At 32.5% G+C, this 18781-nt stretch overlaps 1 protein-coding gene across 20 annotated transcripts in view; it reads left to right on the top strand.

The window, feature by feature from the left end:
* LOC143256111 (calcium-independent protein kinase C-like) overlaps window positions 1-18781 on the top strand; it is a 95450-nt gene that overhangs the window by 29772 nt on the left and 46897 nt on the right. For 16 of the 20 annotated variants that reach the window (XR_013031162.1, XR_013031152.1, XR_013031187.1 and 13 more), the window contains 10 exons: window positions 93-252; window positions 1961-1992; window positions 3549-3631; window positions 4487-4613; window positions 5523-5656; window positions 6449-6539; window positions 6661-6884; window positions 7036-7110; window positions 10392-10565; window positions 18212-18372. Coding sequence is in view for 15 of the 20 variants with exons in the window: in XM_076512871.1 (XP_076368986.1) it covers window positions 93-252; window positions 1961-1992; window positions 3549-3631; window positions 4487-4613; window positions 5523-5656; window positions 6449-6539; window positions 6661-6884; window positions 7036-7110; window positions 10392-10565; window positions 18212-18372 (1261 nt within the window). In the remaining 5 variants the exon portion in view is untranslated. The remainder of the gene's footprint in view (window positions 1-92; window positions 253-1960; window positions 1993-3548; window positions 3632-4486; window positions 4614-5522; window positions 5657-6448; window positions 6540-6660; window positions 6885-7035; window positions 7111-10391; window positions 10566-18211; window positions 18373-18781) is intronic. The other 4 variants (XM_076512913.1, XM_076512920.1, XM_076512922.1 and 1 more) reach the window with 4 other exon arrangements.

Genomic DNA, 18781 nt, shown 5'->3' with positions numbered 1-18781 from the left:
AAAATTACTACTTTTATATGTAAATTTACTTCTTTAAAGTTATTTACATTGTTTGTATCCATTATTGTTGTTGTATTGATATTATGCCTTAGGAGATGCGCCACAAATGCCAAAGGTGTTTAAAGAAAGACCAGGGCTTAATCAGCGGCGGGGAGCCATGCGAAGGAGAGTGCACCAGATTAATGGTCATAAATTTATGGCTACAATTCTTCGCCAACCTACATTCTGCTCCCACTGTAGAGAATTCATATGGTGAGTAGCCTTTAACAAGTACTCTGATTATTTGATGTTATACTGCTATTTGATTGTGACGTAAATATGAGATTACTGTATTGTCTGGTAAAATTATTTTATTACATTTTGATAATACATGAATATTTTTTTAATAAACAAAATACACTGAAAATCAGTGGCAAAATTTTATTTAGAACTAAAGACTTGTAGATTATTTAACTTCCTCATAACTTCCTCATTTTCCTGTGTGGGAAAACAAGGAATGTATTTACACCAATGATTATTACAAAATTAAAATATCAAAAGTTTAATGATATATAATACTATCAGTTATTACAAATGTTGGTGTTTCATAAAAACATATTAACAGAAATAAGTGTTTTTAGTATTAATTTCAAGGAATGATATTTTGATTGTAGTGTTTATAATATTTGAGTGTGTTTAATTACAGTTAAAAGGAATATTTTTATTGTTAACTTAATAGGTGAATTTAAAATTAACTTATTTCTCTGAAAATGTATGAATCTTTTCAAAATTGTGTTTCAGAATTAAATTCCTACACAAACATTATCAATTTATATAAACTGCAAAAGTTGCCTAGAATGGTCAGGTAAATTAGCCAATAAAATATCTGCGAGACTGTGCTTGGAGAGTTAATTTCAAAATGAGGGAGCAGCATGAGTAATAACTTAAGAGAAAATAACACCTGAATTGTAGTAAATAATTAAAAATCATTGACACAAAAAATATTTTAATTTTTAAAAATTAACTGAAATGAATGTGAGAAAATTGGATAGTATTATAATAATAATGATAATTTTTGATGATTTAAAATTTGAAAATGGAAAGGGGCGAATGGGGCCATTGTGTTTGATTCAGTACATAAGCCATGTCTCAGCAAAATAAAAAGATATGAGGTTCTTATTTTATATTCTAGCTTAAATAACTAATATTATCAAATTCCTAATCTGTACAAAACTATAGACATAGTATTTTGACATCACAAACATGTAACGTTAAACAGTGCTGCACTGAACATACTATGTGACTCACTGAAATTTATATTTAAGTGTATTTTTTTAATATTTACTTTTAAAGTAAGAATTTAACTTGTATATAATATTAAAGTCTGAATTATAGTCTACAATTTGATTCTATACTTATTGAGATAAATCCATAAAAAAATAGTTCAAAAAAATTTGAATGCAAGTCAGCTAACAGGATGACATGGGCTTCGACATGTGACCCGTTGCAAAAAGGTTAATTTGTGATGACAAGAAATCCACTTGAAGCGAAAATGTATTCAAAAGATGGCTGGTGGGTACTGATTTGCTGCTGGCAAAGTCTTGATATAAGTCTCTTTATGTTGCAAAGGTTCCTTGAAATTAGTTTAAAAAATGAAATATGTATCCTCAGTAAAGTAATAGAGCAATAGTACAAGCACATTGCTAGGAGAAGGGAAACATAAAAATAATGAAATATATTGCTTCTAAGACACTTGTAATAACAAATCAAAGCTAGTTATATCACTGTCGTAAGTCGATAACAATCAGTCTTTAACTTATCAAAATATTTAGTTGTCCCAAGCATTTTGATTAAAATAAAAAAAGATTACTGTTAATCAAAAAAAAATTTGTTTTATCATTTGTGATGTGTTATCCTGGTTAATGGTGTCTTGTGTGTATACTATTCTTCAGATTTTTTTCTATTTTCTATTTTGTAATAGGGGTCTGGGTAAACAAGGATATCAGTGCCAAGGTATGTAAAATAATGTTTTGACTTTTTCTATATCAACAAAGAAGTTGCTTGTGCTATTACAGAAAGAAAAAAAAATGCATTAGTTATGTGTTATGCAAACCATTTCTAACATTTCAAAATTACACCAAAGTAAAAACACCTGAATTTTTATATGTGTGCATAGCTATGCATTAGAAGAGGTAAGTGCAGGAAATTGATATGAAATAAGAACTATTGTATCTTGTAAGTAGTTCATTACATTTATTCAATTAAAACTTTTACAAATTTTCATACATAGTTTGTTACTCATGAAATGCTTTCCATGTAGAATCTTCCTAACATTACAAGTGAGTTGTCCTATGATATGATTTATAATAGTATGCTATTATATTGTATATTGTAGTTTCACTCAAAGTATCACTGATAACTTTTAAAACAGTTCGTTTTGATATAAATTTTATTTCAATGTATTTTATGGAAGAAATACCAAAATTTCATAAAAAAGAAACTCAAATTTAAAATTTAAGTACAGTACCCTGCCTCAGCAACTCTTTATAGTTACAATGAGTTAAACATGTAATTTTAGCAAAACTTCTGTACCTTAAAATCAAATGGGTTAGATCTATCTGTAAATTACTGAAAATTTCACTTTCTTTTGTAACAGTATGAAAACAATATTTTCCTCTTTTTATTTTTAGTATTGCTTATTATGTAAAGCAATTAAATCTGTAACTACTAATTAAATGATGTTTTAAACAGTTTTTAAGACATAAAATACACAGTATAGAACTTACTTTACAATATAGAAGATTTTTTTTTACTTTCTACTAATTTTTATCTCCTGAAAAAAGACAATGTTTATCTTGTTTGATAAAAAGTTTTTATAGGAGTGTATGTTAACTTTATTTATTATGAAGACTATTTCCCATGTTTAATTCCTAATTAATATTATGGTGAAGTATTCATTAATTATAAAACTAAAAAAAATATTTAATTCATTTAGATCATCCTCAGATATTTAAAGAATTTAGGAATGTGCTGAAATTTTCATTGGACATGTTAGCTTGCTTTGGACTTTGTTTAAAATTGCTTGAAGATTTAATTACTTAAAGGAGTATTAAAACACTAACAAATCATTTATTTTTATTTACATATTAATCGTGTATTTTTAGTAATTTGGGTTGATGTCACTTACAGAATTGTAGAGGTAACATATTGATGGAAAGTTCATAGCAATTTTAGAATAATTTATTAGAAAAGTCAGTTTCCTGGTATTTTTTTATACAAGATTATAAAGTGTATTCATTGGGAACCTTTTTATATTTTTTGCCTTTGCAGTGATTAGAGTTTACATTTCCATATACTATTATGTATACTAAATAGATAGATTTTTTGTTTCAAAATAAATATAAATGTAGTAATATGATTGCTGAAATATCAACTAAAGTATCACATACATTGTAGTGAATAGTGAAATTTCATGGCTAATTGACATGGGCAATACTATTGTTGTATTATTTATGAACTTTGTATTGTGCATGATCATCTAAGTTTTATGACTAAAACATTTTTAACAGTTTGTACCTGTGTTGTGCACAAAAGATGCCATGAATTTGTGGTGACAAAATGCCCTGGAATGAAAGATACAACAAATGAGGAGGTATAAAATGTTGCAAAGTTTTCCTCTTTTGTTTTAATGATTTCTAATGTAATATTTAACATTTAACTTGAGAAAGTTATAAAAAAAAAAGAGCAACTTAAAACGTATTATTTTGCGTTACGTGATAAGCAATGAAAGATGCAAACTGAAAGCATTAAAGGCTACTCAAAGTTGTTTGAACAATATATATTGTATATAATGTGTTCCACTTATTTTTAGGATAATTAATTATCATTGCTGGCTATTTATATAAACATAAATATCAAAAACTTTTAGTTAAATAAATTACAACTTGTATACAATACTCGTATGTGAATAATTATTGCAATAATCGCTATACTTATTCTCTTGGCATTTGATAAACCTTAAAAACATCATATGACTTCTAGTTTAGAATTGTTTTTCACAGTTGATGTAGTTATTCTCAACATTTTCCTGAGAGGTATCTTGCACAACTCTCAGTATACTTGAAAGACAAAATAATGATTTGATCTACTTAACAAACCAGTTAAAATATTGTGGAGTTAGTCAATATTTAACTTGTAGTTCAAGAATTACATATTTTTTTACTTTATAAAAGAATGTTTACTTTGTGGCAACTAGTTTTCAGTAATTTAAATGAGCATGATTATGTTGAGAGGTATAGTAACAGATTTAAGACAGTTAAAAATATTTTTATGTTTTTAAATGACTAAATATCATATTTTTCAATCCTCTGTTTCTTTTACATCTGTATATAGATACATGTATGTATAGGCTTTTTTTACAGTAGATTTTATGTTTGAGAACCACAAATTGTTTTCCTAATATATATATATATAAACTAGTTGGTTTTGTTTGTTTTTTGGCATGTAGGTTGGTAGTCGTTTTAATATCAACGTCCCTCATAGATTTTTGGTTCATAATTACAAAAGACCAACTTTCTGTGATCATTGTGGTTCTATGCTGTATGGACTTTTCAAACAAGGATTGCAGTGTGAAGGTATAAAAACACATTTATTTTTTGTGTTAGCTTTATTTCAGAGTTTTTTTGTACATTTTTAAAATCTATGTTAATGGCATTTATTTTTACAAAATCTTTATGCAAAAGATGCAAAACAATTATCAATAAAGGTGTTAATACCCATACCAGCCATTCTGAGATACCTTTTTATTTCAAGTGGGTTTCTTATCATCAAGAAAAACACCCTAGAGACTATATGTTGAAATTTTGAAATAAATTCAACCATTTTGATTTCCAATCCTCAAGCCACATATCTAAAAATTAAATGTACTTAAATGTAATTGACACTTTGAAACATATTTAATAAACAGTGAAAAATATAACTTTCTAGCAGTATTTGAAACTATTTTTATACACAAAATAAGAAGCTAACAGCATCGATCTAATAAAATATTTTGTTTCCCCCCAAATAGTTTATTCTGTGGTTTAAAGACAGTTTAAGAACTAATTTATATTTTTAGTAATCCTTAATTCTTATTCTTCACAAAAAATATTTATAACATGACATTCTTTAAAAAATAATATTGTCTCTGAACTAATTTTAAAATAATTGCAGAAATAGTCCTTATAGTTTTAATCTTTTTTTTTGTTGTTGTTGAAAGAATTATATTAGTGACTCAAATTTTTGGAATGCCTGTAATCTGAATTGTTGTACAATTAAATGATACATGAGAGATATTTATGCTGTGAAAATAACTTGCAGTTGATACCTCCTTATTCATTTATAAAGCAGACTGTTGCTGTAGAGAAGTTACAAAATAATCTTAATTAATGTTTAGTTTTAGTTCGTAATAACAAGTATTAAGTGCTGTATACATATTTTTATGAAACATTTACACTGCATATTCAGTGGTGTGAATTGAAAAAAAAATGTTTGTGTTTTTACAGCTTGTAAAATGAATGTTCACAAGCGGTGCCACAAGAATGTGGCCAATAATTGTGGTATAAATCCAAAGCAATTGGCTGAGATTCTTTTTGCAATGGGAATTTCTTGTGATAAGCTATCCAAAAGGAAAAAGAAGGTAAATAAAGCTTCACTGACCAAGTTGAGATAAAGTTTACCGTGTTGTATAACAGACATTAACAATAAACATTAAAAAAATTTACTTTTTTTTAATATATTGCAAGAAGTTTTTTTTTCCCCTCTCTCTCTGTACCAGTCTACAGGGTGTATAAAAAATCTGGAACAATAGGCACTTCAAAGAATTTTGCAGAATGTGTTCTATGTGTCTTTCTTTTAATTTGAAACAAGTTTGTATTAACAACAGAATTAACTTGACCTTTTTGTACTTTGACAGCACCATAACCAGGTGTCTGAAATTAATAAAATTGACAAGTAACTTTATGGACACCATGTAGTGAAATTTATTAACTTTTTTGTATATTTAATAAAAAAGTTAAAATACTTGTATTAGTAGAAGATCTGTTATAAAAATATTAATTTAACCAGCCAGCTTATAATTACATCAATACCCATTGTACTAGTTACTTGTTCTTTCCAATGTGTATGAAGTAATAACATTGTTATATATGTGTATATTCTTTTTTATGACGTACGTATTGTAGCATATACTGTGTTTGCTACAAGCTTTGACTATACTGTCTTTGACCTGGAAGTGAGGTGGATGTACATTAAAAAAGGACTTTTGGGGAATTTAAGTCAGTTTATTGAAATGGAAACAATGTTTTGTATCAAACTGAAATTTGAAATTGGTGTTTTCTAAAGAGGATTCCATCTCATCCACAGTAAAATATTTATGAATAACAGTGTATTTTTCAATTCTTTACAATCGTTTTTTTTTTTTTCTTTCTAGACATCAATTAGTGAATCTCAAAATAGACTAATGCGACCAGGAGTAGAGGGCTCCATATCTTCCACTTGTGATCAGTTTGAAGCACAGACAGGTAATTTTTTAATTTTTTTTCTGTTAATCTTACTGAAATAATAGGTTTTTGTTTCAATATTTGCGTAGTGAAGTTTATTGTATAAGAGCAATTATAAAGATAAGATTTCCTCTTCTTACAGCCAATAGCAGTGCCCCACCTTTAGACATGCATGCAGCTGCTGAAGAGCTTAAAAGACTTTGCTTTGATATGCAGCAGGGTACATTGCTTACTGAAGGTGAGCAAGGACCACAAAACTTTGAGCCAACAACTCAGTTGTATAGCACAGAAGAAAGAGATTCTAAAAAGTTTGGATTAAGTGACTTTAACTTCTTAAAGGTTTTGGGCAAGGGTAATTTTGGAAAGGTAAGCAATGGTTTTTGTATATAAAAGACCACACATGAAAAAAGTTGGTCATAATATGATATGTAAAATTAGTTTGTTAAAGTGAATATAATTGCCAAAAAGTATTTTTTTATTTTAACTTTTTGTTTATGATAGAACATTTTTATTATAGGTAAGAAAAATAACATTTCACAAGTATGGGTATATCATGGACATTTTACAACCAACTGTATATTTGAGTGTTTATGTAAGTGATGGAAAATTCATTATTTATGTGATATCATTGAGAACGGTGGGCATAATTATGAATAATACCAAATTCTTTGATAAAATACATGTTTATCTTCAACTTTTTTGTTTAAAATTTTTTTTACTAAATTAGCCAATAATTATTGACCTCAAAGAAAGTAATTTTCCTTTATAACTTACCTTTCATTATTTTTTAGTAAGTGTTGATTAACATAGTGTAGAATCAAAACTAAACTAAATATGTGTAGATTTTTATGGAAATGTTTAATGAAAATTGGATTTGTAAAATTTAATTCAAACTTTAGGAACTATGTATTAATTTCAAAATTATAAGCTTATAGAAGGTCTTTATTAAAAATGAAATGAAATTGTCACTAAATCATATGCAATGCATACAACAAAAATATATTTTGAGCTAATTGAACAACTTTAAATGATACCTTGTACAGTGTAAAAAGGGCTTATGAATCATTGCCATGAAGTTATATAATAAAGATGGATGAATAACAATAAGTTTTACAATTTAATAGAAATTCTGAACTAACCTTAGATATTGCTACATAGTGTTATTCTTAGTCTGTATTCAGGAAAAGTTTGTATTTGTTGATGTATGAATTTGCTTAAAAATAAAATATGAAGTAGTAGCAATTATTTTAAGAGAACATTACTCTTTGAGTTCATGTAACTTGCTCAATTATCAAAATTTATTTTTAACTTTGTTTATTCAAAAAGTGTCTTTCTATTACTTATAAGTATTACCTTTATTTACACTATTATAAGGTTTTATTTGTATGTGTGAAGTTTCATAGTATAATACAACTCTTAAAAACTAAGGCTAAACAAATTATCACCTGCCACACAAGCCAATCTAGTAGGGTTCATTCCAGAAACTGAGAATTTAGGGTTATTTCAGTGGATCTTGATGAATGAATCTCATCGCAAATAAACAACAACAACAATAAAAAAAACACACTAAATATTAATGAAAATATGATATGATGAGATCAATATGGATTATACTATCCTTTTTAAATTTACTCTTCTTTGCAGAAATTGCATTCTTAATTTGAAAATTGCTAGGGACGTCATCTTTCATCTTCTTCAACTTCAACACTATGTATATGGACTTTATTATGCCATTAGTTTTTTAAAAAATATTAAAACTAATGATTTCTTATATATGATTTCAATCCCATTTCTTAAGGTAATGACACTTTTATTCCTGTTTTTTATGTTTTACTGTCAATGTAGTAATCAGTTGACAAATCTTTAATTTAGCTGTATGTCAAATTGATTGGGATATCTTTGAATAAGTTTTTCTCTATGACCTGGAACCATGGTTTAACTTAATTGCTACTCTTAAGCTATCATATTCACAACCACATTTCTTCATGTCGGCTTTCAGGTCCAGTTACAGATTTGGTCCAATGATCTAGACTTCCAAAATAGTGCCTTTTGTTTCTAATCAAAACAACCAAAACTTTTTTAGAATGACACATTTTTTAAAATTCAAATCAATATATGAGATTGTATGTGTATGGCAGTTGTTAAAACTTACCTCATCTTTAGTGGATTTCATTTTGGATTTTCAGAAATTTCAACTGATGAAGAAATTTAAAGTTTACTTAAGATTTTATTTCTGTAACTGAACAGACACTTTTATTAAGAAACAGGGTAAATGGTTGGTTTTAAAGTTTTAATAATAAAAAGTATGGACTGATGGATTATTAAAATTAATTTTGTTAGATACTTGTAAGTTATAAAAAATATTCAGACTTTAAAAACTATCAGGTCATCCCTTAAGTAAAGTCGTTTGTAACACTAAGATTTAAAAGGAGAAAAAAGAATTCAAATAACAACCTTAATCAATTATGTATTTTCCATAACTTTCAATAACAGTCTGCTCATGTGTCAAAAGATTTTCAATACCATGCTTATAAAAAAAATCAGGTGATTTTGAGATTAAAAAAGGTACAAAAGCTATTTTTTAATTAATCTGTAGAAGTAAGCTGTTTTTTGTTCAGATGATGTTGCAAGCTTCTGAAAAGATGGTAATCTGGAAGAGCAGGATCAGGAGAATAAGGGGAGTTGGGGAAATTTCTCACAACTAAGGTCTTCAATTTTTCTGGAAGTGATCCCAGCAGTGTGAGGACATGCATTGTCATGGTGGAAAACAACTCCTTTCTGATTCACCAAAGCAAGTCTTCTGTATTTCATCTTTTTACTGCGATGTTCAATTGATCCATTTGCTGATAGTATTTCTCAGAATGATTGTTTGGTTTGATTGTAACAACTTGAAGTGTATTACACCACTTTATCCCACTAAACACTAAGCATAACCTTCTCAGGGTACAGGTTTGCTTTTGGCTATGGTGTAGCTGGTTTTCCTGCACCAACTCATAGTCAGTGGTGCTTAAAATTTTAATAGAGTGCTCATTTCTCATATCCAGTCACCAGGTGGTTCTAAAACAAAGCTTGAAGTTCACAAGAGTGAAGATATGTGCAAATGTCTACTTGTTCTCTCATATTATCAGTTGACAACTCGTGGCATCTCACACTGGTACAGCAGTAAGTCTACGGATTTACAAAGCTAAAATCAGGAGTTAAATTCCTCTCAGTGGACTCGGCAGATAGCCTGCTGTGGCTTTGCTGTATGAAAACTCGCACTCACGTGGTATCCATTTTCCTAACTTTGAAACTTTACCAAGTTGTTGCAAATGTCAATGAACAGCAAAAGGAGATGAATTGAGTTTCTTGGCTAATTTGACAGTTACAGCTCAATCTGCCTCAAGTGTTGCTAGAAGCAGGTCCTTATCAAACTCAATAGGGTGCCCACTGCGAGCTGCATCTGTCAGACTACAGTCACCAGTTATAAACTTATTGAACCATTTTTGACACTTCCTCACATTCAGAATGTCATTGCCATACATCTCTTGAATGCTTCGCGTAGCTTTAGTAGCACTTTTCCCTTTTCTGAACTCATAAAGCATTATATGCATTATGCTCCTCTGACACCTCAATGATAATTGGGGATTCTAAAATAAATAAAACAAAAACTAGTAAAGAAATGAACTGGCTTACACTTAATGCTATCAAGTCATTCTGTATAACTTATATGACTTTGAGAATAATTTCATTTAGCCAAGGAATATGCATTTAAACTTATTCTATCCCAAACAAATGACATAACTTGTGGGATGACTTGATATTTGAAAAATATTCAGACTTTACAAGTTATAAAAAAATGAAAAACAAGTTATGTTTGAATTCCTATGTCAGGTTCTATTGGCTGAAAGGAAGGGAAGTGATGAAGTCTATGCTATCAAGATTTTAAAGAAATATGTTATCTTACAAGATGATGATGTAGATTGCACAATGGCAGAGAAGCGAGTTTTAACACTTGCAGCTTGTCATCCTTTTTTGACAGCTCTGTACTGTAGTTTTCAAACTGAGGTGAGTATTTTATAGAATATAATATCACTGATACAGCTCCTTTACTATTGTTAAAATAAATAAGAAAGATCATGTATGAATTAGAAAACTATAGCTTATTCGAGTCCTTACATAGTATTTGTATATGAAATAGCTAAAACAGTAACACATGAAACACAGATACAGAGGTTGTATGTATGATACAGAAAGAGAGCCATGCTCTTTTCAATGCATGGACATCACAACCAACTATTATTGTTTAACGAAGCAGTATTACAAATTTCATTTTATAACAACTAAAAGAAATTTACTCATGATAGTAAAGAACACCTTTCATTGGAAAAGTTTGGTAAGTCACATTGAACACCCCTCTGTGTGGATTCCTGTACATGGTGAGGAGACCTCCCACGGGAGGTTCTGTTCTTTCAGTTTTCTTCTGGGATCTAAATATCCACCCACATGTTTGCCATGCGTGGCAACCCGTGAAGGGGAGGAGAGGTTCCTGGTGGTTGAGGGTTCCAGACCTAACACAACACTTTGGCCTTGAATTCCTATAGATGGGCGGCCTTGGGATGGCCCCTCCTTGGGTCATTCGGCTGGTCCACTCGGACTAGGGTCAACTAAGTACCAGTGTTGGATGTTCTCAACAGTTGTTTGGACATTGTATCTGATGCTGGTGTTTGGGTATAGTGCTCATGAAAACCTGGTGTTGCTGCAGTGTCCTTGTTTGACATTGTAGTACGTCCCCTTGTAAGGCTCCATGATTGATGAGGTCAGTGGGCACCGAAATTTCTCTTTCTTTATTATGCATACTGCAATTAAAAATCTTAATCAAAGAGTGAAAAAACAGTCTATAGGTAAACAACCACATTTTGAAGATTCTGAGCAGTAATCCTCACCATCTGTACCACCTGTTGTACCTCATTTTCTTATATTGCACCCACTTTAAGACAACTTTTAGGGCAAATGTCTCTCTTTTTCATTCAGAAAGGACTAGAGGAACTTGCTGGCTCTCCAATGTCAGTAAAGAAGCTTCAATCTGGTGACATATTGGTGGAAACATCCAGTCTTAAACACAGTGAACTCCTGTTGCATTCAAAGGTAATTGGGGATATACCTATTGAGGTTACACATCATGCTACTTTGAATTCATCACGAGGAGTTATTGTTGAGGGATTTGAAGAATATCTCAGAGTCAGAGATTCTTGCTGGTTTTTCCAATCAAGGAGTTTCTAGAGCGAGGCTGATATCCACTCTCAAAGATGGAATTACAGTGTTGACCAGTATCCTCATTCTGACATTTACATCACTATATCAACCAGCCACCATCAAGGCAAGTTATTTTTACTGCAGAGTATGGCCATACATTTCAAACTCCATCCGATGCTTCCTGTGTCAGTTGTTTGATCACTCAAAGAGGTCATGTCGTGGTTCCTTGACGTATGCTCATTGCGGTGGCAAGGGCCATGATGCCTGTGAATGTGAAATGGTCTTTAATTGGGTCAATTTGCAATGGCTCTCACCCATTCTACTTTTGTTCTTGCTCGAAATGGTTGGAAGGAAAAGAGGTGCAGTGTTTGAAAATGATTCAAAACATTATTTACTCTGAGGCTGGAAAGTTGGTGTCCACCACTTCACCTCGAACGTATGCTGTTGCACTTCGTTCCACAACAACAGTGGGAATGCAGACAGATCTCTCTGTTACTCCAAAAGAATTGTTCTCAAAACAAATGAAAAGTCGTTTGACCTCCATGGTTAAAAAAGTTGATGAATCAACTTAAACACCCATCTCTGTCCCTTCCATACATCCCAACAAATCCCAAGATCCACTTCCTTTGGTTCCAGGTACAGACATTTCCTCGGATATATATTCTTTTCCCACCCCAAAATGCAAAATGATCATTCGTTCACGTCCTCAGTCTCTGGAATCCTCTTCCAACAGCTAAGACCTGCCCAATTGACCCTGGGCAGAAACCATGGAGATCGATAGACCTTCCTTAAATAAAGACAGTAAAGAAAAAAAACGTGATTGTAAACAGAAGAGTTCTCCATCCGATTCATCTACACATAAATAAAAATGACCACCTTGATACATTTGAACTGTTGAGGTTTCCATTCTAATCTCCATGACATGAAAACACTGATTGCTTCCTACCATCCTTTATGTCTTTCTTTATAGGAAACATTTCTGAAACCTGCCAATACAGTCACCTTTTGGCAGTTTTCTTTGTACAGAAATGACAGGCTGTGTGATGGATGAGCGCATGGAGGGATGGCAATGTTGGTTGATCAGCATGTGCCCACCCTGTCTTTGCCACTCGACACGCATTTGGAGGCCATACCAATTTCGTGTTTCCTTGGGTAACACCATGACTGTTTGTTCTCTCTATCTGTTGCCTGGAAAGACGTATGATCAATCAGACCTTGATGCTCTTACTGAACAGTTGCTATCTCCCTTTTTAATTCTGCAGGACTTTAATGGACATCATCCCCTCCAGGGTAGTGCTGATACTGGTTCTTCTACTTGTATTTTCATGCACCTAGTCAGTCCTTTACTGCTATTGATCTCTTAGCTTGCTCCTCTTTACTATTCTCCCATTTTTTATGGAGGATTGACAGTAATCCATGAAACAGTGATCATTTTCCTATAATGTTGAGAGAGACTGGCTATGGTTGATGCCACCCGACCTGCATGCCCCAGTGGAAGCTGGACCAAGAAAACTGGCCCTCTTTCACTGTTCTTGCAGAACTTGATCCTACCATCGTCAGTAAGCCATCAATAGACAACTGTGTGGCAGCAGTGACTGACTGTATTATACAAGCAGCTGTTCAATGTATTCCTAAAACCTCTACACGTTTTCAACATTATCCTCATCCGTTGTGGAATCTTGCCTGCCACATGGCACGGAAGGCTAAAAATGGGCCTGGGATACTTTCTTTAGATATTCCTCACTGGTGAACCACATCTCTTTCCAGCAGGCCCGTGCACATGCTTGGTGGGTAAGACATCAAAGCCAGAAGGAATCTTGGATTAAATTCATGACTAGCATATCTTATACCACCAGTTCTAAAGTCATATGGGACAAGATTCGAAAGGTCAGTGGGCAGTATATTTTTGTCCATCTCTCGATCTTGCTCTCTGGTGGCCAGGAAATAGTTGATACCCAGAATATTGCTGATACTTTAGGTGACAGCTTTTCCTGGGCTTCTAGCACTTCTGCTTATTCTTCTACCTTCTTAGCCATCAAGACTCGGGCAGAGTTATCACCTCTTTCCTTTCAAGCTGATTGTCTCTATGACTATAATCGTCCCTTTACACTGGTGGAACTCAAACTGGCCCTTCATTGGTCTGGCAGCACATTAGTTGAAACTGATGATGTACACTATGAAATGCTGTGCCATCCATCTCCTGCTTTTCCTGCTATTCTGATTGTTTTTAACTGGATCTGGCAGGAGAATGTTTTTCCTGATGGCTGGTGCCAGGCTGTTGTCCTACCTTTATCTAAGTCTGGGAAGGATCCCAAGATTCTGTCAAACTGCTGTCCAATTGCTTTGATGAGCTGTCTCTGTAAGACCTTAGAGAGGATACTTAATGCTTGTCTTGTTTGGTTTCTCAAATAAAACCACCACCTCTCATCCACCCAGTGTGGGTTCTGACAACAGCGCTTCAACATGGACCACCTGATTTGGCTTGAAACGCAATCAGAGAAGCCTTTCTCAAATGACAACATCTTGTGTCAATATTCTTTGACATTGAGAAGTCTTATGATACAACATGGAGGTATGGAATCTTGCGAGACCTTTGTATATATGGGTTATGTGGCACATTTCCCCATTTTTATTTAAAAAGTTTTAACGAACAGGAGATTCCAAGTTTGTGTGGATTCGACACTTTCCCGTTCTTTTCTACAGGAACTTGGTGTCCCTCAGGGCTGTGTTCTGAGTGTCACACTTTTCAGTATAAAAATTAATGCCATCACTGAACAACTCCCTCTCACTGTTCCTCTCACTTTCACATTTCGTGCTAGTCGTCGACATGAGGTTTATTGAGCTGCAGCTACAGACTGCCCTCAACCATTTACTGAAGTGAACCACAGCAAATGGTTTTAGCTTCTCTCTCACTAAAACTCTTTGCATGCACTTTTGCTACCATTGTGTATTCACTCTAATTCTGAACTCTGTATCGGTGAAGTTGTGCTACCTGTGGACTTGGGAGAGAAAGTTCTTGGGGCTTATTTTTGACTGTAAGCTGACCTTTATACCACACGTCAAGCAGCTATGGGTCAAATATACAAGAGCACTGAACATTCTCTCTGTCCTCCACTTCGGGAGCAGATTGATGTTCTGTGCTAAAGATATACCTCGCTCTTATTCGATTGAAACCTGATTATGGATCACTGGTCTGTGGCTCTGCCAGAACCTCGGCCTTAAAGATGCTGGACCCCATTCGTCATCATGGAATTTGGCTCTGCACTGGTGCTTTCTGCACTTCCCCAGTTCAGAGCTTATACATAGAGTTTCATGAACCTTCTTTGCACCTCTGCCATTTGCAACTGTCTTTACTATATGCTTTGAAACTTCATTGTTTACCAAAGCATCTCACCTGGGATTGTGTTTTCAGGTGGTCTGCCATTGCTTTTTTGGCTTTCGTATCCAGGCACATTTGGATGAATTGGGTCTGTCCTTGGATAATATTGCTGTATCCACTGGTCAGCCCATCCCACCATGGCTTCTTACAGTCCCCAATTGTGATCTATTGTTAAGTCATCTGAGAAAAGCAGACACTCCAGATTGGAAATACTGTCTGTTAATTGCTAAACCTCTTTTGAACCATCCTTCCATTCCTATTTATACAGATAGTTCAAAATCAGTGAATGTGTGGGCTCTGCCATGGCTTGTTAAGGTTTGGTCGGTGCGTGCAGAATCCCTCTACAACTTCTGTGATCACTGCTGAACTTTTTGCCATTTCTCTTGCTCTGGATCACATAGAAGCTTAGCAGTACTCAAACTGCTCTCTTTGTACTGACTCGCTTAGTTCTATACTGGCCCTGGAATTGCTTCACATTAGTTCACACTCTGTTCTCACCGATAGTCAAAACCAACTGGCCCATTTCTCTGTAACATCTACTTCTCTCTAGTTTTTCTGGATACTGGGCCACGTGGGTATTCGTGGGAATGAGCTTGCCAACACTGCAGCTAAATCTTTCTACTCTGGCACAATAACTGCTGTGCCTGTTCCATACATGGACTTTGGTCCTGTATTCAAGGCTCGGCTCCATGCCAGCTGGCAGTTGACTTGGAGCGAGCAATGAGAAAACAAGCTTTTCCAAGTAAAACCTTGTACTGGACTTTGGCAATCTTGCTTCTGTAAGGATCGGAAAGAGGAAGTTGTTCTAACTAGACTATGCATTGGTCACAGTTTTTTAAGTTATCATTTTCTTTTATCTGGAACTGATGCACCAATGTGTAGTCTGTGTAACATTCAGATCACACACATAAAGCCACATTTTACTTTCTTCCTGTCATTACGGCTCTCAACAACAGTACCATTTTAAACATGTTCTGTCCTAAGGTTTGTCCATAACATTAGATAGTGTTATTGGTGATGGTGACACTGTCCATCTTGGAAATGTTTCTAATTTTTTTAATGCCATTTAAGTTTTTAATTTATACATTAGACCTTTTTTTTTAATGTGATTCCCTTTTAAGAATTATAGTCCACCTAGTTCGATTTGAAATTAGAAAATCGCCATAACGTGAAATAACTTGAAACCAGGACTGGAAAGGCTAACTTCAGGTGACTAACGCTGCTGTTTGAACTACCCGTTAGTCATCCTGGTGAGTTATTATTAAAATTTTACTACAAGTCTTTTAAAACTTTTATTACTTTACTTTTTGAAAATGGCCATAACATTAAAAAACTCTGAACCAGGACTGTAAAGGCCAACTTTGGGTGATTGACAGTGGTTTTTGAACTTACCTGTTAGTCTTCATGACAAGTTATGATAATTACAGTTATGCTACAGAAAGTCCTTTACAACTTGTATTATTGTAGATTTTCTCTTAACGTTGCAGATCGGATGTAAACATTGGCTTTATAATATTTATGGGTTTTTTTTAAACTTCATTTTGTTTTACCTTAATTTCGTTTTATGAATTTTACTAAGTTTGCTTTAATTTTAACTTTATACTGGATGTTTGGCATAGATAGTCTAGTTGCTTTGTGCCATAAAACACCAAATCAACCAACTAACCACATTGAACATAAAACAAGAATACTCTATCATTCTGTTTTATCCCTGTATTTTTGTTTCAAACTGAGGTTAAGTAAACAACTTTTTCAAAAGGTAATTTCTTTTAACATTTTGGATTTAATATATTTCTTAATAGCAAATGAGCTTGTCCTGTCTTGTAACTAGAATTAATGACTGAATAAGAATCTTTTTGGAAATTACAGAATTGTTTGGTATAGATGAAATTTATTTATGGTATTAGTGCTGTTACATTAAGTCAGACTTCTTAGTTGATTTTGGATGGTTTTAGGCATCTTAAATATATTTTCTTCTTGCATGATATTTCAGTCTATACTGAGGTCTTTTTCAGGTCAATAGTTTTTGGGTGTTGTAGTTTTTATAAGAAGATGGTTAAGCATGGTCTTTACAGAGATCTATGTTTGTTTACTCTTCATTATTGATTGTGTACATAGTTCTAGAAGAGAAATTGTTTGGATGAATGTTGTTTATTTAGCTTGTCCTGGTTGAGGTTTGTCTGTTATTTACCTGAGTATAGAGTTATGTTAGCTAGTTTTCACATCTTGGTTTCTGTTGGAGGCTAATTTTTGGGCCTGTATATGATATGCTTTTTTGATTTTCCATATTTTTTCATGTTTATGTGTCCAAAATTTGTATGCTGTCTCTTTGTATGGTTGATTTAATTTCTTAGGTGTGCTCTGCTATGACAAATTTTGTGTACAAGAGTCCCAAAACTCTGCATTCTTTCATTCACTGTCTATTGATTTTATGCATTTTTTTTCATAACTGTTCACAAGAACAAAGTACTTATAGATCAGGTGTTTCTTTTGTAGAGTTTCTTGTTTGACTTTCATTGGCAGATTTTTGAGTGTTGGTCCTGTTTTAGAAAAATGCTTGAATGTTGAATTTTCAGTTTCAGATTTTGTTGTTTACTTTCAGGATGTGTGTTAAACTGGTAGTAGTGGTTCTGGGATTTTGAATTCTGTATTATGTGATTTTGATTTTTTTTTTAAATTATTTATTTGCAAAATAGTAACCATGAAGGATAAGTGACCATGAAAAAAATTACTTATGCATGCATTAAATCTCACATTTTTATTTTAAAAACTTAATATTGGAGATTGACTAATCATTAAATTTCATTTGATTCTAAATAACTGATGACATATTATAAAAAAACACTTGAATTTTAGGACTTGTTTGAGGGATTTTGTTTTTTTTATCATTTGGGAATTGTTACAGATTTTCTTTGCTCTGCAAATGGTTTTCCAAGCATTATTTAATGATTTTTATACTGTTGCTTTTTAATACATTGTTTGGAACCTTGTGAGAGTTTTGTACAATTTTCTATGTTATTATTTTATAGTTTTTAGATAATCCTACAGGATTCTGAGCTAAATTTTTTTATATTTGTAGGATCGATTGTTTTTTGTCATGGAATATGTTAATGGAGGTGATCTCATGTTCCAAATTCAAAGGGCTAGAAAATTTGATGAACCTCGTGCAAGATTCTATGCAGCAGAAGTCACACTTGCCCTAATGTTTCTACACAAGCAAGGAGTGATATACAGGTTAAAGTATATCATTGTAAATCTTTTCCTGCTGAAATTGTTTATTAGTTACATTTACTTGAATAATGTTTTTGATAACATTAACTTTAATATGACTATTTTTACACGTTTTGGTCTTCATTGAATTATTGTTTTAATGATCAATATTATTTCAATGCATAAATTTGTTAAGGTTCATCAAGAATGCTGTATCAATTTGTTAAGCTGATTGTCTGTTATTTGCAAAGAAATATCATATGCACATGCAAAATTTTAAACAATTTCATACTTGTTAAAGGATGAAGGCAGACTTCCAATAAATAAATAATTAGTATATTTAATAAGAATATTTAATATCTTAACATGTGACATGAAGAAAATTGCTTACTTGTTGTGAGCAAATAAAATTTTCTGATAACTGACAAAAATAATGCAT

Source organism: Tachypleus tridentatus, chromosome 1, assembly GCF_004210375.1.
Source record: "Tachypleus tridentatus isolate NWPU-2018 chromosome 1, ASM421037v1, whole genome shotgun sequence".
NCBI lineage: Eukaryota > Metazoa > Arthropoda > Merostomata > Xiphosura > Limulidae > Tachypleus > Tachypleus tridentatus.
Note: the sequence above shows the minus strand (reverse complement) of the source record. Positions and strands in the feature narration are given on the sequence as shown.